This window comes from Saccopteryx leptura, chromosome 8 (assembly GCF_036850995.1).
Source record: "Saccopteryx leptura isolate mSacLep1 chromosome 8, mSacLep1_pri_phased_curated, whole genome shotgun sequence".
Classification (NCBI taxonomy): Eukaryota; Metazoa; Chordata; class Mammalia; order Chiroptera; family Emballonuridae; genus Saccopteryx; species Saccopteryx leptura.
In genome coordinates this window covers 66,242,283-66,265,179 of record NC_089510.1, presented here as the reverse complement: position 1 = coordinate 66,265,179, position 22,897 = coordinate 66,242,283, and the positions used below count along the sequence as shown (strand labels likewise).

The window sequence follows — 22,897 nt, the reverse complement described above, 5'->3', positions numbered from 1 at the left end:
CACCTTTGTTTTTATTTCCGGGTAAACCAGTCTCCTGTTACTTGATAGCATTCTTACAAGGCACTTCATAAAACTGAATGTTTTGTTGTGAAGCTAATGCTTACTCTTCTCACTTAGGAGTCCAACACCATTTAGCAGGCATCCCAAACTACCGCCCGCAGGCCGCATGCGCCCCCCTGAGGCCATTTATCTGCCCCCGCCGCACTTCCGGAAAGGGCACCTCTTTCACTGGTGGTCAGTGAGAGGAGCACTGTATGTGGCAGCCCTCCAACGGTCTGAGGGACAGTGAACTGGCCCCCTGTGTAAAAAGTTTGGGGACCCCTGAAGAGAGATGCATCACAAAGCTAAGGCACTGTTTATAGCGAGAGATCGCTTTCTGGCCATTTTAAAAGGATGCTGGGCCTGACCTGTGGTGGCGCAGTGGATAAAGTGTCGACCTGGAAATGCTGAGGTTGCTGGTTCGAAACCCTGGGCTTGCCTGGTCAAGGCACATATGGGAGTTGATGCTTCCAGCTCCTCCCCCCTTTTTTCTCTCTGTCTCTCCCTCTCCTCTCTAAAATGAATAAAAAAAAAAATTAAAAAAAAAAAAAGGGATGCTGGGCCCCTTCAGATTTTAGGGAGTTTGGGTTCTTATACTATAGACCAGTTAGTCTGCTCTTCTTTTTCTTCTAGTTCTCCAAGCATGCATGCCCTCATTTAACAGAGTGTAAGGCCTAGGAACCCGGGATGCATGCAATGTGATTGCTGACCCCAGGAAGCTCAGAGTGCAGCTGGGGGAGCTAGACCAAGACAAAAGGAAGCCAAGATTAGGGGTGTGTAAAGGAATTGTGGAAAGCACAGTAGGCAGGAAGTGTCTGAGAATGGCTTTTTACATTCAGAACCCAAACTGAGAGTGATTTTTATTTTTCTGAGAGCTACAGACATGGTGGAATTTAAGTTTGTCATTATAAATCTATTTATAATGCTTAGCCCCATTGTCCTGCCTCCTGCTGGTCACACTTGGAGATTTCATTTACATCATGTTTGCTTTATCTTACCTTTCTTAGGCTTGTTTCCAGCTCTGAACAGAGTGGCTCCCTCGAATGCATCTTTCATTATGCCTCACACCAACTTGAAGAAAAAATTCAGCTGCTGTGTTCTGGCCTTTCTCCTGTTTGCACTCATCTGTATGTGGAAGGAGAAGAAGAAAGGGAGTTACTACGATTCCCTTAAATGGCAAACCGAGGAATACCAGATGATAAGGCGTCTGGCGAAATTTGCCGTGGGGTCTGGCACCCAGGACCTCCACCATGGCAACCAGGCCCTCAGCAGTTCCAGGGGCCCAGCCAAGCTAAGGCCCGTCTTCCAGGTGTGGGACAAAGACAGCTCTTCCAAAAACCTTATCCCCAGACTGCGGAAGATCTGGAGGAATTATCTGAACATGAACAAGTACAATGTGTCCTACAAGGGGCCAGGGCCTGGTGTCAAGTTCAGTGCAGAGGCCCTGTGTTGCCACCTTCGGGATCAAGTGAATGTATCCATGGTAGAGGCCACAGATTTTCCCTTCAATACCTCTGAATGGGAGGGTTACCTGCCCAAGGAGAACATTACGACCAAGGCTGGGCCATGGGGCAGATGTGCTGTTGTCTCATCAGCGGGATCTCTGAAGTCCTCTCAACTAGGCAAAGAAATAGGTGGGTTCTGTGGTGTTAAGATTGTTATCTGGAGCCCTGGCTAGGTCCCTCAGTTGGTCAGAGCACCATCCCAGTACTCCAAGGTTGCGGGTTCGATACCTGGTCAGGGCACATCCAAGAACCAACCAATGAATGCATAAATAAGTGGAACAACAAATTGATGTTTCCTTCTCTCTCTACAAAGATTGTTCTCTGAACATGAAATTGTTACCTAATTTGGAGTAGCTGTGGAAAGTCTCTGTGGACTATCAGAGCAGCCCCAAGTCAGTGTTTTTCAATTGCCCAAGAGACAGAGATGCCTCAGTGCAGCTAAAAGGATGGAATTCCAGTCTCCCAGGATCTTTATAAATTAGAATAGCTTTATTTTTTATCTGTTTTAAATATTGGTGTTTTACTGATATAAGTAAGATGCTATAATTGACATCTAAAAACAATTGAAGAACAGATTTCTACTTTATTTTAGTCCGTGAAATTTACAGGTTGCCTCTTTTGGCTTCAACTACCCAGGTATTTTTAAGCTTTTCTATTTGAAAAGAATGAATTTGGCCCTGGGCTGGTTGGCTCAGCAGAAGAGTGCTGGCATGAGTGTGGAAGTTCTGGGTTTGTTTCCTGGGCAGGGCACACAGAAGTGACCATTTGCTTCGCTACCCCTCCCCTCCCCTTCTCTCTCTCTCTCTCTATCTCTCTCTCTCTCTCTCCTCCTTCTGCAACCATGGCTCATTCGAACAAGTTAGCCCTGGGCACTGAGGATGGCACCAAGACATTGCCTCCGGTGCTGGAATAGCTCAGTTGCTGAGCAATGGAGCAATGGCCCCAGATGGGTGGAGCATCGCCCCATAAGGGGCTTGCTGGGTGGATCCCGGTCGGGGCACATGCAGGAGTCTGTCTTTCTGCCTCCCCTCCTCTCATTAATTAAAAAAAAAATTAGAGCAGGATTTATTATTTTTCCTTAGTACCCACCTGGCACCATTTACAGTTATTACAATATTTTGGACTATATTTCCTATGCTATACTTTACATCCCCAGGACTGTTTTGTAACTACCAATTGATACTTAATCCCTTCATCATTTTCACCTAATGCCCCAACCCCTACCTTACCTAGAGAAATCCTGTTTGTTCTCTGGATCTATGAGTCTGTTTCTGTTTTGTTTGTGTATTTTACTTTTGTTTTTTAAAGATTTTACTTATTGATTTTACAGAGGAGAGAGATTGAGGGGGATGAATGGGAAGCATCCACTCATAGTAGTTGCTTCTCGTATGTGCCTTGACTGGGAAACCAGTGACCTCAGCATTACAGGTTGATGCTCCATCCATTGTGCCACTGCAGGTCAGGCTGTTTATTTTGTTCTTTAGATTCTATAAATAACTGAAACCATTTGGTCCATCCATGTTGTCACAAATGATAAGTTTTTTTGTTTGTTTGTTTGTTTTTGTGTAGCGAGAGAGAGACAGACAGACAGAAAAGGAGAAAGATGAGAAGCATCAACTTGTGGTTGTGGAATCTTAGTTGTTCATTGATTGCTTTCTTATATGTACCTTGACTAGGGGGCTTCAGCTGAGTCAGTGACCTCTTGCCCAAGCCAGTGACCTTTGTGCTGAAGCCAGCAACCATGAGGTCATGTTTATGATCCCGTGCTCAAGCTGGTGTGCCCGTGCTCAAGCCAATGAGTCCACGCTCAAGCTGGCGACCTCTAGGTTTCAAACCTGGGTCCTCAGCATCTCAGGCCAGTGCTCTATCCACTACATCACTACCTAGTAAGGCACAAATGGTAAGATTTTATTGTATTTTTTATAGTCAAGTAATATTCCATTATATATATGCACCACTTCTTCTTTATCCAGTCATCTGTTGATGGGCACTTAGGTTGCTTCCATATTTTGACTACTATAAATAATGCTGCAGTGAACATAAAATTTATTTATATTTTAAAATTAGCATTGGGTTTCTTAAAAAAAATACCTGGAAGTAGAATTGCTGGGTCATAAGATAGTTCTAATTTTATTCTTTTAAGGACCTTCTATTCTGCTTTCTGTATTTGCTGTAGCAACTTGTAGTTTTACCGACAGTGTGTGCAAGTTCCCTTTCCTCCACATCTTTGCCAACCCTTGTTTGTTGACTTATTGATGATAGATAGCCATTCTGACAGGTATGAGGTAATATCTCATTGTGGTTTTAATTTGCATTTCTCTATTATCCATGTTGCATCTTTTCATATGTTTTTGGTTATCTCTATGTCCTCTTGGGAGAAATGTTTATTTAGGTCCTCTGCCCATTTTTTAGTTGGATTGACTTTTTGTTCGTTTGTTTTTGGTGTTAAAGTTGTATGAGTTCCTTATATACTTTGGATATTAACCCCTTATTGGGTTTATCATTTACAAATATCTTCTCCCAATAACTAAGTTGTCTTTGTGTTTTTTTGATGGTTTCTTCTTTTTTTGTGTGAGAAAGACAGACAAAGAGAGCGACAAGGAGAGGGACAGATAGGGACAGACACACAGGAAGGGAGAAAAATGAGAAGCATCAGTTCTTCTTTGTGGCACCTTAGTTGTTCATTGATTGCTTTCTCATATGTGCCTTGACTAGGGGGCTTCAGCAGAGTGAATGACCCCTTGCTTAAGCCAGCAACCATGTGCTCAAACTGATGAGCCTGTGCTCAAGCTGGATGAACCCGCACTCAAGCCAGCGACCTCGAGGTTTCGAACCTGGGTCCTCTGCATCCAGGCCGATGCTCTATTCACCGCGCCACCACCCGATCAGGCTGATGTTTTATTTTGCTGTGCAAAACATTTTAGTTTGATGTAGACCTATTTGTTTATTTTTTCTTTTGTTTCCCTTTTCTGAGGAGATACAGTGAAAAAAAATACTATTAAGAGCAATGTCAGAGAGTCTACTATCTTTGTTTACTTCTAAGAGTTTTATTGTTTCGGGTCTTACATTTAGGTCAATTCATTTTGAGTTTATCCTTGTATATGGTGTAAGAAGTTTACTCTTGTATAAGGTGGCTTAGTTTTATTTATTTTTTTGCATGTATTTGTCCAATTTTCCCAACATCATTTATTGAATAGACTGTTTTTACCCCATTGTTTATTCTTGCCTACTTTGTCATAGATTAACTGACTATACAGGCATGGGTGCATTTCTGGGGTCTCTATTTTGTTCCATTGATCTATGTGTCTGTTTTTATCCCAGTACCATGCTATTTAGATTACTATAGCCTTGAACTACAGTTTGATATCAAATAATGTGATACCTCCAACTTTGTTCCTTTTTCACAAGGTGGCTGCTGCTATTCAAACTCGTTTGTAGTTCCATATAAAGTTCAGAATTATTTTTTCTAGTTCTATAAAAAGTGCCACTGGCATTTTGATTGGAATTCTATCGAACCTATAGATTGCTTTAGGTGGTATGGGCATTTTAATGATGTTAATTCTTCCTATTTATGACCATGGTATATGCTTACATTATTTGTGTCTTCTTAAATTTCTTCTTCAGTGCCTTATAATTTTCTGAATACAAATCTTCTACCTCCTTGATTAAATTTATTCCCAGGTATTTTTTTTTTTGAGCAATTGTTAATGGGATTTTCTTTTTTTTTTTTTTTTTTGTATTTTTCTGAAGCTAGAAACGGGGAGAGACAGACAGACTCCCGCATGCGCCCAACCAGGAATCCACCTGGCACGCCCACCAGGGGGCGATGCTCTGCCCCTCTCGGACATCGCTCTGTTGGGACCAGAGCCACTCTAGTGCCTGGGGCAGAGGCCAAGGAGCCATCCCCAGCGCCCGAGCCATCTTTGCTCCAATGGAGCCCTAGCTGCAGGAGGGGAAGAGAGAGACAGAGAGGAAGGAGAGGGGGAGGGGTGGAGAACAGATGGGCGCTTCTCCTGTGTGCCCTGGCCAGGAATCGAACCCGGGACTTCTGCACGCCAGGCCGATGCTCTACCACTGAGCCAACCGGCCAGGGCCGGATTGTTTTCTTAATATTTCTTTCTGATAGTTCATTATTGGTGTATAAAATTTCAACTGATTTCTGAGTATTCATGTTGTATCCTGCTACATTATTGAATTAATTTGTTAGTTTTAGTAGTTTTTTTTAGTGGAATCTTTAGAATTCTCTCTTTATAGTTCTATGTCATCTGCAAATAATGACAGAAAATTTTAATTTGAATAGTGTGGACTACCTTCAGGAGGTTCATGAATCCCTAAAGTTGTGTGTGAAAATATCTGTGGATTAGGTCTGCATAGTGTGTGTGTGTGTGTGTGTGTGTGTGTGTGTGTGTGTGTATGTTGATCTATGCATTTTTCTAGCTTTCAGTTGATTCTCAGAGGGGTATGTGACCCAAAAGAAGGTTAAAAGTCATTGGTGAGAATATTATCAATTTGCGCCTTACTGGCAGTGACACAGTGAATAGATCACCAACCTGGGACACTGAGGTTCCAGGTTTGAAATCCTGAGGTTGCTGGCTTGAGCGCAGGATTGCCAGCTTGAGTGTGGGATCATTGACATGATCCCAAGGTCACTGGCTTGAGTCCAAGGTCACTGGCTTGAGTAAGGCATTACTGCTTTGGCTGGAGGCCCTTCTCTTCCTGGTCAAGGCACATATGAGAAAGCTATCAATGAACAATTAAGGTGTCACAACGAAGAATTTATGCTTCTCATCTCTCTCCCTTCCTGTCTGTCTGTCTCTTTTGCTAAATATAAATATTTTTTTCTTGAAATCCTTCATAGTTAATAAAGCTAGAATATCCATCATTACAGATGTGTACAAGACACAGTACAGGCTTGTGTAAGACTCTGAAGTTTCCTTAGTTTGAGAAAATGTGTTTTCCATTATTGTGAAATGAATCAGGCTAAAGAAAATAAGGCACAGGAAGTGTTGCTCTCTGTCCAGCTACTGAAGGTACTGGACCAGGTGAGGTCATATGTCTCCTTTTTTATTTCTTGCATATGACTGCCAGGAAATATGGTTTGAAACCAAGCATAGTCTCTCAAAAGAAGAAAAGTAGACTCAAACTGGATTCTCTAGAGCAGAAAGAAGTGATGAGATCACATTTTGTACCTCTCTAAATAGGCAGCATTTACTAATAAAAGCCGACAGTGTAACCAGTCCCACCTTTACCTTTGCTATTTCGGTTTCTTTTGGACTGAGTTTTCTAAAAACTACATGTGACCTGACCTGTGGTGGCTCAGTAGATAAAGCGTCGACCTGGAATGCTGAGGTCGCCAGTTCAAATCCCTCAGCTTGCCTGGTCAAAGCACATATGGGAGTTGATGCTTCCTGCTCTTCCCCCCTTCTCTCTGTCTTTCTCTCTCTCTCTAAAAGGTATAAAGTCTAAAAAAAAATATTTAAAAACTACATTGATTTTTGTTCATTCATAATGGAACTTAGTTACTTTCAAGTACTTCTTCCCCATTTTTGCTCTATCATAGTAATGTTTAGAACATTCTAGGTGTTAGCTGATCATCTTCATGTCAAGTTATCAAAATCTGCCTGGCTGGGATTGTGTTGCAGTTTTTTTTTTTTTTTAATTTATTGTGTTTACCTAGATTCTAGTGTCTCCCCCAATGCATACCCCCTCCCCCATATTCCCCTCAACATCTCCCTTGCCCCCTGTGTTGCAGTTTAAGGCACAACCTGATACTTTCATGAATTGGAGCTATGCTATTTATTTTAATGCACTCTGTAAAGGTTTGAAGTGATTAAATTAAACAGTAATTAAAATAACTTCTTTCTCTTGACTGAAGTTATAATTTTAAATATGTATCTTTATTGAAGGACTTTGATCCTGACATATATTGTAAAAAAATTGCATCTTAGTCTTCAAATGTTCTGCCTTTCATAAAATCTATCCTGTGGACATTTTATTTAACACATATTTTAAGGGCCTGTCCTGTGGTGGTGCAGTGGATAAAGCGTCGACCTGGAAATGCTGAGGTCGCCGGTTCGAAACCCTGGGCTTGCCTGGTCAAGGCACATATGGGAGTTGATGCTTCCAGCTCCTCCCCCCCTTCTCTCTCTCTGTCTCTCCTCTTTCTCTCTCTCTCTCTCTGTCTCTCTCCTCTCTAAAATGAATAAATAAAATAAAATAAAATGCTCTGGAAATTTTAACACATATTTTAAGGAATTCATCCATTTTTAATTTTACTCATTCATGGATTTAGTTATCAACAATACTAGACAGAAACATAGAGTACAAAGAAAGAAGGGAAAGGCCTTTTCTTGTTGAAGACTTGTAAGTTCCAGGCAGTATAACCTTCACACTAGACCTGGAATTTGTCTATCCTATTCCCAACTATTGAATAAATCAGATGGTTTCAAATGATTTGCTTTTACAAATAATACTGCTGACATGGTTTTAGGGTAGATAACATAAGTGACTACTCCCGCCCTCCCAAGGGGAAATATCCTCAGCACTGAGACTAGAAAACCAAATATAATTTTTTTTTCTTTTTTGTATTTTTCTGAAGCTGGAAACAGGGAGAGACAGTCAGACAGACTCCCACATGCGCCCGACCGGGATCCACCCGGCACGCCCACCAGGGGCAACGCTCTGCCCACCAGGGGGCGATGCTCTGCTCCTCTGGGGCGTCGCTCTGCGGCGACCAGAGCCACTCTAGCGCCTGGGGCAGAGGCCAAGGAGCCATCCCCAGCGCCCGAGCCATCTTTGCTCCAATGGAGCCTTGGCTGCGGGAGGGGAAGAGAGAGACAGAGAGGAAGGAGGGGGGGTGGAGAAGCAAATGGGCGCTTCTCCTATGTGCCCTGGCTGGGAATCGAACCCGGGTCCCCCGCATGCCAGGTCGATGCTCTACCGCTGAGCCAACCAGTCAGGGCCACCAAATATAATTTTTATGGCTTTTTTTTTGTCCATTGCAAAATTGTTTATTAGAGGAATTGTAATAATGTACTGTGTCTCCAGCACTCCCATAAACCAGCCAATGAGGGGCTCAATTATTTTCAATGATTTTTGATAGGTATACAGGTAAAGTATCTCAGATATTATTTGAATTTTTATTTTAAACAATAGCATATTAAAAATGTTATAACCAATAATAGTAATGCTTATTGTATCCTGCTATATACCTAAAATGCCTTGCTTGCTCTTTTCAGTATCTCAGCAGTCCTGGGAGGTAGGTACCATTATTGTTACCATTTTACTTAAGCATCAAGTCTAAAGTGGTTACAGCAAGCCTAAAGTCTGGTTAACAGCCCACTGGGACATGAAACTGAGTCATTGACTCAAAGGCCCTCATACTTAGTCCTTCCACTCTTGTGCCTCATAGTGACGGTAGCTTTGTAGTAAACTTTGGTATGATGTATCCCTTGTCAGTTAAGAAAAATTCCTTGATATTCTTGCTCACGTGCACTTCTAGAAGAAAGAAGAAGAGCATTCAAGTTGAGGCAAAAGCAAGAGAAGCAAAAGCTGCACGGGAAAAAGTACAGAGAACATTTGGGCGTCACAGATAGTTCTGTCTGGCTGGAATGTGGCTTCTTGTGGGCTAGAGAGGGCTGAGAAATGAGGCCAGGAAGGTGGCCAGAACGTCACAATGAGTGAGACAGGATAGTAAGAAGTTAGGAAAATTCCTCGGCAAATAAAATGAAGAAACAGACTGATAGCTAGCTGAACAAACTAGCTGAGCAATTTACAACTGGATGCAGGTCACCTCCCTAAAGATAACATCTAGGCCTCAGTTGTATTTCAGTTCCAGGCCTAGAAAAATAGTAAAACCAGGTGGGTGACATCAGGATCAGCTGTAGTGACTAATACCATGCCTTGGTACTGTCCATTCAGTGTATACCATGACCCTGCAAGGACATACCTGGAAAAGCTGATGAACATTCTATTGAGACCTCCCTTAAGACCTTCTCACCTGACCAGGTGGTGACACAGTGAATACAGTGTCAACCTGGGATACTGAGGACCCAGGTTCAAAACCCCAAGGTCTCCGGCCTTAGTGTGGGATTGCCGGCTTGAGTGTGGGCTCGCCAGCTTGATTGCAGGGTTGTTGGCTTAAGCGTGGGGTTATAGATGTGATCCCATGGTCACTGGCTTTGAAGCCCAAGCTCGCTGGCTTAAGCAAGAGGTCACTGGCTCAGCTGGAGCCCCCTCCCCTCAAGGCACACATGAGAAAATAATCAGTGAACAACTAAGGTGCCATAACCACGAGTTGATGCTTCTAATCTCCTTCCCTTACTGTCTTGTCTGTCTCTTACAATAAAAATAAAAAAACGCTGTCTAAACTTTCAGCCTTTAAAAACCCTCAAAACAAAGGACTCAGCCTGCGCTCTTCTTCCTAGGACTATACACCTGCAGCTTTCACTTCCTCATCTCCTTCTCCCACAGGCCTGCATCTCCTGAACCCTAAGGGGTCCCGCAAGACTTGCAACCAGGGAGGCAATGGTTAGCATTAGCTCCTCCCAGGCTCACCCCCTGAGCCTGTCTCCAAGGCCCCCTTTCCTCTGACTTCTCAGTGAGCCAGAGCAGCCCCGACTAGGCTGTCTCCTGCTGCTGCTTCTCTCCCAAGCCCTCCCTTGTTTCTTTGCCCCCAGCTTTAGTAAATGTACTCCCAGTCACCTGGACTTGTGTTGTGAGTTCCTTCCTGCACACAGTCAGAGACCCACACACTACCGTTTAGCTGTAGGCAAACCTGTTAAGGGCCAGCTACCCTTTCTGATAACATTTTCTGGTGATCCAGATGGGATCTTGTTTCCTGAGCCTGCGCAGCCCAGCTGGCTCACTTCTACCTCTGTAGCTTTCAAATTTGCTGGTAACAACAGGTATCGTTTTGCTGTCAACACCACAGGTAACATGGTGCTGTGACACAGATTCTTATTGTGGCAGGATTCCAAGGAGGCCCACCCATGACCACCTTGCAGGCCTGGACCTGTGCTTGGTACCAGCAGGGTCCATTGCATCCCACCAGCTCCTTGCTTTGCATCAGGTGGACTTGGGGAGTTTCCCTTGGAATTCCAGATCTCCCTGTTTTAAGGTAAGAGGCTGACTTTCTTTGAGCTTTTATTTATTTTTTTAATCCTTGAAGTAAAGCTAATGGTTAAGTGTTGAGGTAATTCAGGACAGGAGGAGGAAAATGGATAGCTGTTTTTTAACTTTGGCTTTTCAATTGAAATTGCTTTCTGAGAATCTGAAAACCTTTTGTCGATAAATGAGAGTCTGAACTTGTTTGGCTCTGAAGATAAAGGGCACTTTCTCCCTCCAGCTCAAGTCTTGGGCATTCGTAGGCAACTAAGAATCTTTGTGGAGGTGTCAGAGGGCACTCTCACAACATGCAGGAGCCTCGTAGGGAATTCCAACTCAATGGTAATTAAATAATTGATTTGTCCGGGACGTGCACATAAAGGTAGGTAGGTTGCTTAGTGCTCCGAGTCCTCGTGACTGTATTAGACAGCGGGGAAAGAAACTAAGACACATAATGGGGTTTGAGATGACTTGGATCTCACTCAATTCACAAACAGTATACTTCAGTATCTATGGATACTTAGATACATCACTATCTAAGGATTCTTCAATATCCTTAGCATTTGTTCAAACTGCAGATCTCAAAATAAACTAATATCAACATGGGAAATCATGCCTTCAAGGCTGGAAACTCCCAGCCCCCACTAATACTCCTGCAGATTTGTTGGCAATAGCAAAAACAGCAGCAGGTGTTAGACCTGTGCAGTCAGATCAGACCGTGGTTCAGCAACCTTGGTACTTGGGTTCTGGCTAAGAAAAAACTCGAAGCCAAGACTCATATAAATATAAGAGAAAGGTTATTTAAAAAGTCATGGAGGTAGAAGAAATAGATTCAGAAAACAAGTTACAGAAGCAAAAGAAGGAATGTTAGAACTCAGGAGAAAGGCAGTGAACTGCCTAAAAGTGCAAGGGAGTGGGGAAAGGCGCAGGCTTGCTCCTTAGGGAGAGCTATACTGGGTCCTCCTGCTGGAGCGTATTTATCTGGAGGTCTCAGGAGAGGTTCCCAAAAGAATATTCATCAGCTTTCCAGGCGTGTCCTTTCAGGGTTGTGGTCTCTATTGATGAGTTGTTGCCAGGCCGGGGGTCATTAGTCAATGGAGCTGGTTCTGATGTCAGCAGTGGTATCATTTGTCTGGTTTCGCTGCTTTTCTGTGCCTGGCGTTTATAACGCAACTAAAGCCTAGACATGTTGGATGTGGGTTAGAACCTCATTGTCCTGAGGGCTTAATGCTTCGGGCTATTTTCTGGCCCCTTTGTTTGTCCTTCCTCTAAGGGGGTCTAACCCACATGACTAGCAGTATGACAGGAGGATTCGAATTGTATGACTAGTGATTTGAAAGATCATATAACAAGAATTAGCCCCAAACAGGGGACAAGACACCCAGACAAGGGGGAAGAAAGATTTATTTGTAGCCAGTGGAGCACGTGGGGCTGGTAGCACCAAAGGCATGAGCTCCCTGAAGTTAGATTTCTTACATCTTATATACCTTTACAGCTTTAGCTTACGTGACAAGTGCCTGATTTCTATGACTTTCTTGTTTGCAGACCTACATGACTTTTTTGTCTATGGGAGGGGAGGGGGTAAGAGAGGAGACTGGAGGGTCTGCCCTGGACAGTCATATTATTCTTACTTATTCTTCTTGCTGGAGCTGTGAGTTCATTTCAAGGAACTGATAACAAGCAAGGACCACAGCTGTGGTTTGTTATTTTTCAGACTTATTTCAGTCAGCCTTTCCTCCCTCAGTCTGAAACACTGAGGTCACTGGCTTGAGCGTAAGATTCCAGACATTGCAGGCCCTCCTGTTCTGCATTCTTCTGGTTTCTCCTCTCTCAGGCAGGAGGTCTAAGCTGCATGACCAGAGATATGCTAGGGAAGGAAAGGTCGCCCTGGCAGCAAGTCCCTGTTTTCTCAGTTTTTTCCATTGCGAGGCACCTGGGGCTTTCCACCCTGGTGACCTCTTTACCTGGCCCATTGTCCTTGCTCAGCTCCTGTCTGTCTAACTGCCTACCACAGATATACAATTAATAGGAATCCTTTACGGAGTACTTATAGAAATGAGAAGATTTAACTAGAAGTGATACCAACTTAAGATGTCTGAAGTAAAACTATTTTGATGTCTAAATTAATTTTTTTTTGCATGCAAAATTAGAAAAACTGGCTCTAAAACTAAACTGAATGAATGGGGTACTTATCCTGATAGGAAATTAGAAGCTCATAGACGTAGCACAGGTAACATACACTCAGAATAGAAAACCAGAAAGGCTGGTCTTAGACAGAGGGGAACAGCAATCACATACATTCCTTAGACTGGAAACAGAATTAAGGAATCTACCTAAAGATTTTCCTGATGGGTTTGCAAGAGAATTAATTTAACTGTTAAAGAATATGATCTTGAATGAAAAAAATATAATAGCTATTTTGACCTATTTCAATTAATATACTACTGGGAGCAAAAGAACAGAACTACTAAATAGAATCTGCTGGGAAACTCCTGTAGAGGAGTCTGTCTTATTATTATTCATTTTTAATTTAGCAAAAGAAGCCTGGTCCAAAATAATACATTTTATATTATTTCACTTATTTGAAGGTCTACAACAGCCAAACTTATCTATGAGGAAGAAAATCAGAACTTCATCTGTCTTGGAGTAGGAATGATTGACCGGAGGAGCCTGTCTTTATTGTAGAATGCCAGGTCACTTTAAGGAGGATTATAGGAAACAAAGGAATTTAGAAAGAGTAGAGAAATAGAAGCAAGAATAGGGTTACTCTGAGGTCATTTCCCCTTCTCTTCACTGATAATTAAGGAAATGTTGAAATTTTTTTTTTTGTTTGGTTTTTTGTTTTGTTTTGTTTTTTTATTTATTCATTTTAGAGAGAGGAGGGAAAGAGAGAGAGAGAAGGGAGGGAGGAGCAGGAAGCATCAACTCCCATATGCGCCTTGACAGGGGGAGCCCAGGGTTTCCAACCGGGGACCTCAGCGTTCCAGGTGACGCTTTATCCACTGCGCCACCACAGATCAGGCCTAAGGAAATGTTGAAATTACCATAAAAGGGGAAGCCACTATGGCCCTAGAGACTGGGGCTACTTTATCTGTTCTTAACCTCACCCAGCTGGTGGCTTCCTTTCTCAGAGTAAAAGCTTCTGCACAGACGGCAGGGATGTCTAATCAATGTTTGTTTTAAATCTTTTCCCTTCCAACGAGGGAATGTAATGGGACGAGATATATATATATATACATATATATATATATATATATTTGTATTTTTCTGAAGCTGGAAACGGGGAGAGACAGTCAGACAGATTCCCACATGCGCCTGACCGGGATCCACCCGGCACGCCCACCAGGGGCGAAGCTCTGCCCACCAGGGGAGGATGCTCTGCCCCTCCGGGGCGTCGCTCTGCCGCGACCAGAGCCACTCTAGCGCCTGGGGCAGAGGCCAAGGAGCCATCCCCAGCGCCCGGGCCATCTTTGCTCCAATGGAGCCTTGGCTGTGGGAGGGGAAGAGAGAGACAGAGAGGAAGGAGGGGGGGTGGTGGAGAAGCAAATGGGCGCTTCTCCTATGTGCCCTGGCCGGGAATTGAACCTGGGTCCCCCGCACGCCAGGCTGACGCTCCACCGCCGAGCCAACCAGCCAGGGCCGGGACAATATATATTTTTGATTCACCTAACAGAGCATGACCTTGAAATCAATCAATGATGCCCACATTTCCTTTTTCCCACCAGAGTGAAATGTATTTAGAAATATAAAAATTTTTTTTTTTCAAAAATGGGTGAGTGGATTTGTCAGTCTTTTGCCAATATTTTGTTATTGTAACAAGCTGGGATTCATGTTGCCTGTTGCCAATTTATGAGAGACAGGGACTGAGTAGGTATAAGAGCATCTTTAATTCAAGGTGCTAGCAACTGGAAAAGGCAGAGGACTCAGGTCTGATAGAGTGCTTTCACAGTCTCAGCTGACTGGCCAGTTTATATATTTGGGGGTAGGTTAGTATTAATTATTGAGCATGCAGTTAGTCACATAGTATAATGCAGGTGGTTGGGACCTTTTATGCAAGAGTGTCCCCCAGGATACTTGTTCCATATGAATGGTGGTTTTACAGGTGTTCTTTAACTTTGTCTCCAGGGCACTGGAATCTTGAGTCCTTGGGAACCCTGCAAAACAACTCCCTATCTATGTTCCTTAGAAGGACATAAAACAAGAATTATATTGTTCATGAGAAAGGCTATTTATTCTTGCTAAGAATTATTATTACTGAATCCTTTAACTCCTTATACTTGCAAGGACATGAAGCAAAGATTAAATTCCCTACTTATAACTTATTTTCTAAGCTATGAGTATATAGTAGTTAACCCCTAATATACTATTAATCCCTTACTATTTGAGGGGCAACCCAACTATTCAGGTATTAAAAATAACTATCCTTATTTTACAGAGGAAGTTTTTACAGGACCAGAGATGGAGCTCTAGAACAACGGAGCCCACTAAATACTCTACCTTTCCAAAACCTCTCCTATTCACTTGACAGACTTTTTTTTTTTTTTTTTTACAGAAACAGAGAGAGAGTCAGAGAGAGAAATAGATAGGGACAGACAGGAATGGAGAGAGATGAGAAGCATCAATCATCAGTTTTTCATTGTGACACCTCAGTTGTTCATTGATTGCTTTCTCATATGTGCCTTGACCATGGGGCTACAGCAGACTGAGGAACCCCTTGCTCAAGCCAACAGCCTTGGGTCCAAGCTGGTGAACTTTACTCAAACCAGATGAGCCCGCCTTCAAGCTGGTGACCTCAGGGTCTTGAACCTGGGTTCGCCATATCCCAGTTCATCTCTCTATACCCCCTGTGCCACCACCTGGTCAGGCACTTTAAAGACTTAATAGATAATTGGCTCTATGAAACCAAAGTCCTTCTAGAGGAGCTTGTTTTTCTTTTCCTATACCTTAGAAACTCAAATGCCTGGTCATCTTCAAGAACTCTTATTTGGGCCATCTTAAAATGCAGGTAAATCTATTAAAAGGGTTGAAAAACCTTAGCCATATCTGAGACAGTTAATTTCACTTATTTCAGCTGTTCCTTTCTAAGTTAGTGATTTTTTTTTAAAACAGGGACAGAGAGAGAGTCAGAGAGAGGGATAGATAGGGACAGACAGACAGGAATGGAGAGAGATGAGAAGCATCAATCATCAGTTTTTCGTTGTGACACCTTCGTGGTTCATTAATTGCTCTATGTGCCTTGACCGGGGGCCTACAGCAGACCGAGTAACCCCTTGCTGGAGCCAGCGACCTTGGGTCCAAGCTGGTGAGCTTTTTGCTCAAGCCAGGTGAGCCCGCGCTCAAGCTGGCAACCTCAGGGTCTCGAACCTGGGTCCTTCCTCATCCCAGTCCAACACTTTATCCACTGCGCCACCGCCTGGTCAGGCTCTAAGTTAGTGAATTTTGATAAAAGTTATTGAATATCTTGATATTTGAAATATACTGAAGTGCTGATTGCTAGACAAGTCTTAAATTTACCAACTTTTGGCTTTTTATTACAAAAAAGCTAGAAAATAGATTTAGAGCTGTTAAGGAATATCTTAAACGTTATTACAAGTATGTTTCTTGAAAGTGACAGTTTGCCAATAGAGGAGCTTATCTAAATGTTGTGAAAAATGTTCATAAAAGTTCAGTATAAGGAATGCTGGTTCTTACTTTTTGGTTATCATTGGATATTAAGTTTTCGAAGAGTGAAACGGTCTACTTAAGCTGACAGGAAATTGTATGGTTTTGGTAATAGAAGGCACAGGTATGGAGGTACTTTTCAAGGGAAAAGGAGGAGAGTGAGTCGTTCCAAGGCTGGTTATTTCTGAATGGGTAAGAAGGAGTCAACTAGAAGGGACTAGGAAAGCTGTAAAAAGGAACTCCAGTCAGGCTCCATTCCCCCTTCCCCCACCTGATTCCTCTCCGGTGATGACTCTGGTGGAACCTGGGGTTGTTTTCATTCCACTCTCTCTTATCATCGGGTGTGGGGTAATCCTACCTGTCAGTCCTTCATCATAGCACGTCTAGTCTATGCTGAGATGGAAGGTAAACCTGCCCTCTGGACACGGACTCACCCGCCCACATGACCATCCCTGACTCCCCCCCCCCCCCCGCACCCCCCCTCCTCCCGGCCATTTGCCAGTGTAAAGTTGAATTCCTTGTGTGTGCAGGGTGAATCCATTCCCAGGACATCTACTGTCATACATCTACAGGACATTCATTTTTCTCTCTCTATTAGGGACCCTGGAAGATGCTACTATTGTGATTTTACTGTAACTCCCAGTCCTCTTATCTAGCATTTATTATCTACTGTCACTTTCTCTCTCCTTCTCTCTCTCTCTCTCTCTTTTTCCTATGACTTTTCATTGAGCCACTAGCAGCCCTGCCTTAGCTCATTTCTTTTCCTATGACTTATTTCTTAGTGAGCCAAAGCAGCCCCACCTAGGCTCTTTCCTTTTGCTTACTTAATTCCTTGGATTGGAGCCGAGACTTTGTTTCCACTGCTTATTCACAGCCCTTGAAGCTTTCATTGAGGGCCTCAACAGACCTTCCTGTTGGGTAGTGAGGAAAGAAAACAAGGCTGAGGTAACTAAAGAAAAAAAAAAAGGTTCCACTTTAAAATCTTAAATTGCTGAAATTGCCCCTGTATGATCTTTCCTTTCCTTTTCAGCATTTTTAAGTGTTATCAAGAACAAATGAAAAAAGAAAATCCTGTGCCTTCCCTACAAATATTAATAATTCGGGTTATGTGTATGGTCTTTATGTGGTATGTGTTCATCTGTGTTATATGTGGTGCGTTTTCAGCTTCTGATTGGCGTAACTAGTGTCTACTATTTTATTGACCTACAGAGATTAAATGCTTATATAGATTGAACAGGATCCTGTGGTCTGGACAAAATATTTGATATTAAAACTGGTTTAAGTTTTATTGATGTCTTGTAGAGTTATTACATAAAATATGTTTGTTTACCTAGGTTTACAAAAAGTTTATGTTACGAGCTTTTGGTTAAGTATGTCTGACAACTTTCTCAAGGTTTGAATTTTAAAAGCCTTTTTCTTAAACCTAGAAATGACTGAGTTATTCCAGTGGGTCCTGGAATACCTCAAGGACTTGCTCTTTCTCCTTACAAAAGAGAAATCTTAAACTAATAAGGCCTATTTGATATGGTTATAGTACATGGGAAGCTTTATCAAATAAAATATAAATAAATAAGGCCCTGACCAGTTTGTTCAGTGGTAGAGCATTGGCCCAGCATGTGGATGTCTAGGGTTCGATTCCCAGTCAGGGCACACTGAAGAAGTGCCCATCTGCTTCTCCACCCCTCCCCCTCTCGCTTTTCTCTCTCTCTGTCTCTCTTCTCCTCCCCTCCTGCAGCCATGGCTCAATTAGAGCGAGTTGACCCTGGGTGCTGAGGATAGCTCCATGGCCTCTGCCTAAGGCACTAAAAAAATGGCTCCAAAAAAAAAAAATGGCTTCAGTTGCTCATCTCTCTCTCTCTTCCTGTCTGTCTGTCCCTATCTCTCCCTCTCTCTGTCTCTGTCACACAAAAAAAGAAAAAAGAAAAAAAGAAAAAATGGCTCCAGTTGCAACAGAGCAAGGGCCCCAGATGGGCAGAGCATCGCCCCCTAGTGGGCATGCCAGGGGATCCTAGTAGGGGTGCATGCTGGAGTCTGTTGCTGCCTCCCCTCCTCCTCTCACTAAATATATATATATATATATATAATAACTATGTTATTTATTTATTTATTAAAAGGAATATTATAGACATATGTAAACATCTCCGGGAGTCTGCAAAGTTCTGATATACTTTTTATTTGTTGTTCTAATTATCTTGGAATGTTGTATCTTACAGAAAAGCAAAGTTCTTCTAGCAATTGCATTATTTATTTATTTTTTTAATTAATTTATTTTTTTACAGAGACAGACAGAGAGAGTCAGAGGGATAGACAGGGACAGACAGACAGGAATGGAGACAGATGAGAAGCATCAATCATTAGTTTTTCGTTGCACATTGTGACTTCTTAGCTGTTCATTGATTGCTTTCTCATATGTGCCTTGACCGCGGGCCTTCAGCAGACTGAGTAACCCCTTGCTGGAGCCAGCAACACTGGGTCCAAGCTGGTGAGCTTTTGCTCAAGCCAGATGAGCCCGCACTCAAGCTGGCGACCTCGGGGTCTCGAACCTGGGTCCTTCCACATCCCAGTCCGACGCTCTATCCACTGCGCCACCGCCTGGTCAGACTAGCAATTGCATTATAATCAAATCGATAACCATGTTATTTTAAGTTTAGTCATTTGTAGTCATTATTTTACTCTGGTGTGTTTGCAAATATGTTACATCTTTAGAAAAATCCATGAAAATTACTCTGACTTACTCTAATTTACAGATTTTTTAAAAAAGATTTTATTTATCATTTTGAGAGAGGGGGGGGGGGAGGAGGAGCCAGAAGCATCAATTTATATGTGCCTTGACTGGGCAAACCCAAGGTTTCTAACTGGCAACCTTAGCATTCCAGGTTGACTCTCTATCCACTGCACCATCACAGGTCAGACCTTTTTTTTTTTTAAGATAAATTATAGCTTAGTTGATTAGAGTATCATCCTGTTATGAAAAGGTTGCTGGTTTGGTCCCCAGTCAAAGCACACACCGGAACAGATCTATGTTTCTGTCTCTCTCTTTCTCCCGTCCTCTCACTTTAAGATCAATAAATAAAAATTTAAGAAATAGATAAATTACAGATTTCTAAGCAGGTCAGGTCTTTTTTTTTTAATTCAACTCCTTTTTTAAAAATTTTATTCTTTTAATGGGGTGACATAGATCAGTCAGGGTACGTAGGTTCAGAGAAAACATCTCCAGGTTATTTTGACATTTGATTAGCAGGTCAGGTCTTTGAATCAAATTCAGATTTATAGAACTCAAAGGAATTACTGGATTTATGGAAATACTGGCAAATTATAGGGTTAAACAAAAATTGATTATATGGACTGAATGAACTGAGGATAATTATTCTTATAACTTTGTTCAAAATATTGCTGATTTTAAATATTTTTATTTTCTAGGTATAAGAAAACATGTTTTTTTCCCTAGAGCAATTTGGTAAATTATACCCTAGTAAATAATACTGAAGCATCCACATTTTTCTTCTTACCTAATCCTTCCAGAATTTGGCAACTCTTAGTGAGTATTATAATTTTTATAGCAATATGTTTGTTTGCATGAATCCAATAAGAATCTGTTCTCTCTTTTTTTTTTTTTTTTAATTTTTTATTTTAGAGAGGAGAGAGAGAGAGACAGGGGGGAGGAGCTGGAAGCATCAACTCTCATATGTGCCCTGACCAGGCAAGCCCAGGGTTTCGAACCGGCGACCTCAGCATTTCCAGGTCGACGCTTTATCCACTGCGCCACCACAGGTCGAATCTGTTCTCTTTATAATAGGACACATAAAACCAGTTTCCAGTTGTGGTTTTATTAACCAAGACTTTGACCGGAATGTCATGTTTGAGAAAGACATGGCTAGTCTCTGGATGTCACCAGAAAGCTTTAAGGAATTAAGATTGACTTTTGAAGCTGGTAAAAGCCTGGTATGCAGTGAAGAAATAGCCTGGCACCTTGCTTATTCATGTGGTTTAAGGCAGTCTTTCCAGGCGAGGAATGAAGGTCACTTTCCTGGGAGATGGCACAGGAAGAACCTTAACACACTTTTGGGAACCTCGAGAATTTGAGGAATTCACCCAAATAGATGGGTATTGTAGGCAAATCTGATGGCTACGGTGTGGCTTGGCTTCTTCATCCTGAGGGGCTAATTGAAGCTCAGTCAAAAGATTCCTTATGAAATTCCAGCAAAGAAGATTTTAAAGAGCCTGTATGATCAATTCTTGTCATGTCTATGCAAATAATCAGGCCAAATTGAAACTGGACTTAATGCAGTAAATAGTCTTGATTTGGCTATCTTTGATAAAAATGAGGGTGATTTTAGAGATAAAAAATTGTGTTTCAGTAGAATCTATAATACCTAATTTTGTGTATCAGACTCTAGTTAGTTTTATTTTTCACCTACAGACTGAATTGGATCCTGAATTTTTGTAGTTTTCTTTCAAACTACTGTTTCATTTCTCTCCTGTCCTTTTGAGTTGGAATAATTGAGAACTACTGATGCAGTGTAAGCCATACAGAATTCACCCATCATCTGAGGACATCACCAGAGATACTCAAACTGCAGATAAAGAGGATCTATCAGGTTGTCGCCGCTCGTTTTCATTCCATCAAAAGGAACTTTGAGCCTTACATCTAACAATCTTCTCAACTGACAGCCTTACAAGAAACTAGTATATAATTTGCTGTGATTATTCACCTTTGATTTTCCTTCTGTTTTTATAGACATACCCCTTATTAAATACTTGATGGCTTATTTACACAATATAGATCTCACTTTGGCATCATCGCCCCCTGAAGTGAGCATCAACAATTTAACTAAACTGACTTATTTTTAGGGCTACATAATTGAATCAATGAAATACAGACAATCTACCAATTTTGCTTCTGTAATGTAAATCTTTATTATTTAAAAGGGTAGTATTAAAGGGACTGCTTTCCTTTTCCTGCCCAAAAGGTTCAGACCGGAAAAAAATACCTACTTCCGGAAGGAAACTTTAGGATGTTCCCCCTAGCCTAATTCGAATTAAGTATATAGTAAACAAAAGGGCTTCAGGCAGGTGACACACCTTCATCCAGGGAAGCACCTCCACCATCCTAATCTGGGTCACTGTAAAGTCAGTCCCTCTCTCTATCACCTGGTTTTTACCTCTTCTTAGACCTTTAGTTACTATAATGCTTCTCTCTCTCTCTCTCTCTCTCTCTCTCTCTCTCTCTCTCTCTCTCTTTTGTTTTTTGTGACAGAGACAGAGAGGGACAGATAGAGACAGACAGACAGGAAGGGAGAGAGATGAGAAGCATCAATTTTTTGTTGTGGCACCTTAGTTGTTCCTTGATTGCTTTCTCATATGTGCCTTGATTGGGGGGGGGGGGCTACAGTAGACTGAGTGCCCCTTGCTCAGGCCAGCAACCTTGGGCTCAAGCTGGTGAGCTGTGCTTAAACCAGATAAGCCTGCGCTCAAGCTGGTGACCTTGGAGTTTTGAACCTGGGTCCTCTGCATCCCAGTTTGATGTTCCATCCACTGCGCCACCACCTGGTCAGGCTAATTCTTTTCATTTTCACGCCATGCCTTTGCAACCTTGTGAAATTTGTCTCCTTTAGGATACAATTTCATATCAAAAATGATGGTGGTTCAGGGATCCTGGCCCATCCCTACTTTGGAAGAATCAGCTAACAGCCCCTCAGTTCCAGTCTCAGATCTCATTCCCTTGTTTCTCTTAGATCAGGCAGGGAGAGATTTCCGTACCCTGTACAAACAGGGGCCATAACCAGTGGTGAGATTCAGCCAGTTTGTACCTGTTTGGCAGAACTAATACCTAATTTTTTGTTGAGTTCAGTGAACCGGTGGTTAAAATGGCACTTGTAATTAGGGTTCTCTCTAAGGTGGGCACCCGGGCAGCCACCCAATGTGGAAATCACAAATTTACATTCTTTATTCTTTTTTAAAAAAAATTAAGTGAGAGGCCCTGGCCAGTTGGCTCAGTGGTAGAGCGTTGGCCTGGCGAGCAGAATTCCCAGCCAGGGCACACAGGAGAAGTGCCCATCTGCTTCTCCACCCCTCCCCCTCTCCTTCCTCTCTGTCTCTCTCTTCCCCTCCCGCAGCGAGGCTCCATTGGAGCAAGGATGGCCTGGGCGCTGGGGATGGCTCCTTGGCCTCTGCCCCAGGCGCTGGAGTGGCTCTGGTTGCAACAGAGCGACGCCCGGGAGGGGCAGAGCATGGCCCCCTGGTGAGCAGAGCTTCGCCCCTGGTGGGTGTGCTGGGTGGATCCTGGTCGGGCGCATGCGGGAGTCTGTCTGACTGTCTCTCCCCGTTTCCGGCTTCAGAAAAATACAAAAAACCAAAAAAACAAACAAACGAAAAAACCCCACAAAATTAAGTGAGAGGCAGGGAGGCAGACAGACAGACTCCCGCATGCACTCCAACGAGGATCCATGTGGCAAGCCCCCTACTGAGCGATGTTCTGTCCATCTGGGGCCACTGCTCCATTGCTCAGCAACTGGGCTATATTAGTGCCTGAGGTGAAGCCACAGAGCCATCCTCAGTGCTGAGGGCCAACTTGCTCAAACCATTTG

General features: G+C 42.7%; 1 protein-coding gene across 2 annotated transcripts in view; it reads left to right on the top strand.

The window, feature by feature from the left end:
* The window catches only part of ST6GAL1 (ST6 beta-galactoside alpha-2,6-sialyltransferase 1), a 180,933-nt gene that overhangs the window by 121,073 nt on the left and 36,963 nt on the right, over positions 1-22,897 (top strand). For both annotated transcript variants that reach the window (XM_066347667.1, XM_066347666.1), the window contains one exon: positions 1,047-1,673. In XM_066347667.1, the coding sequence (XP_066203764.1) occupies positions 1,097-1,673 (577 nt within the window). In that variant the 5' untranslated portion in view covers positions 1,047-1,096. The remainder of the gene's footprint in view (positions 1-1,046; positions 1,674-22,897) is intronic.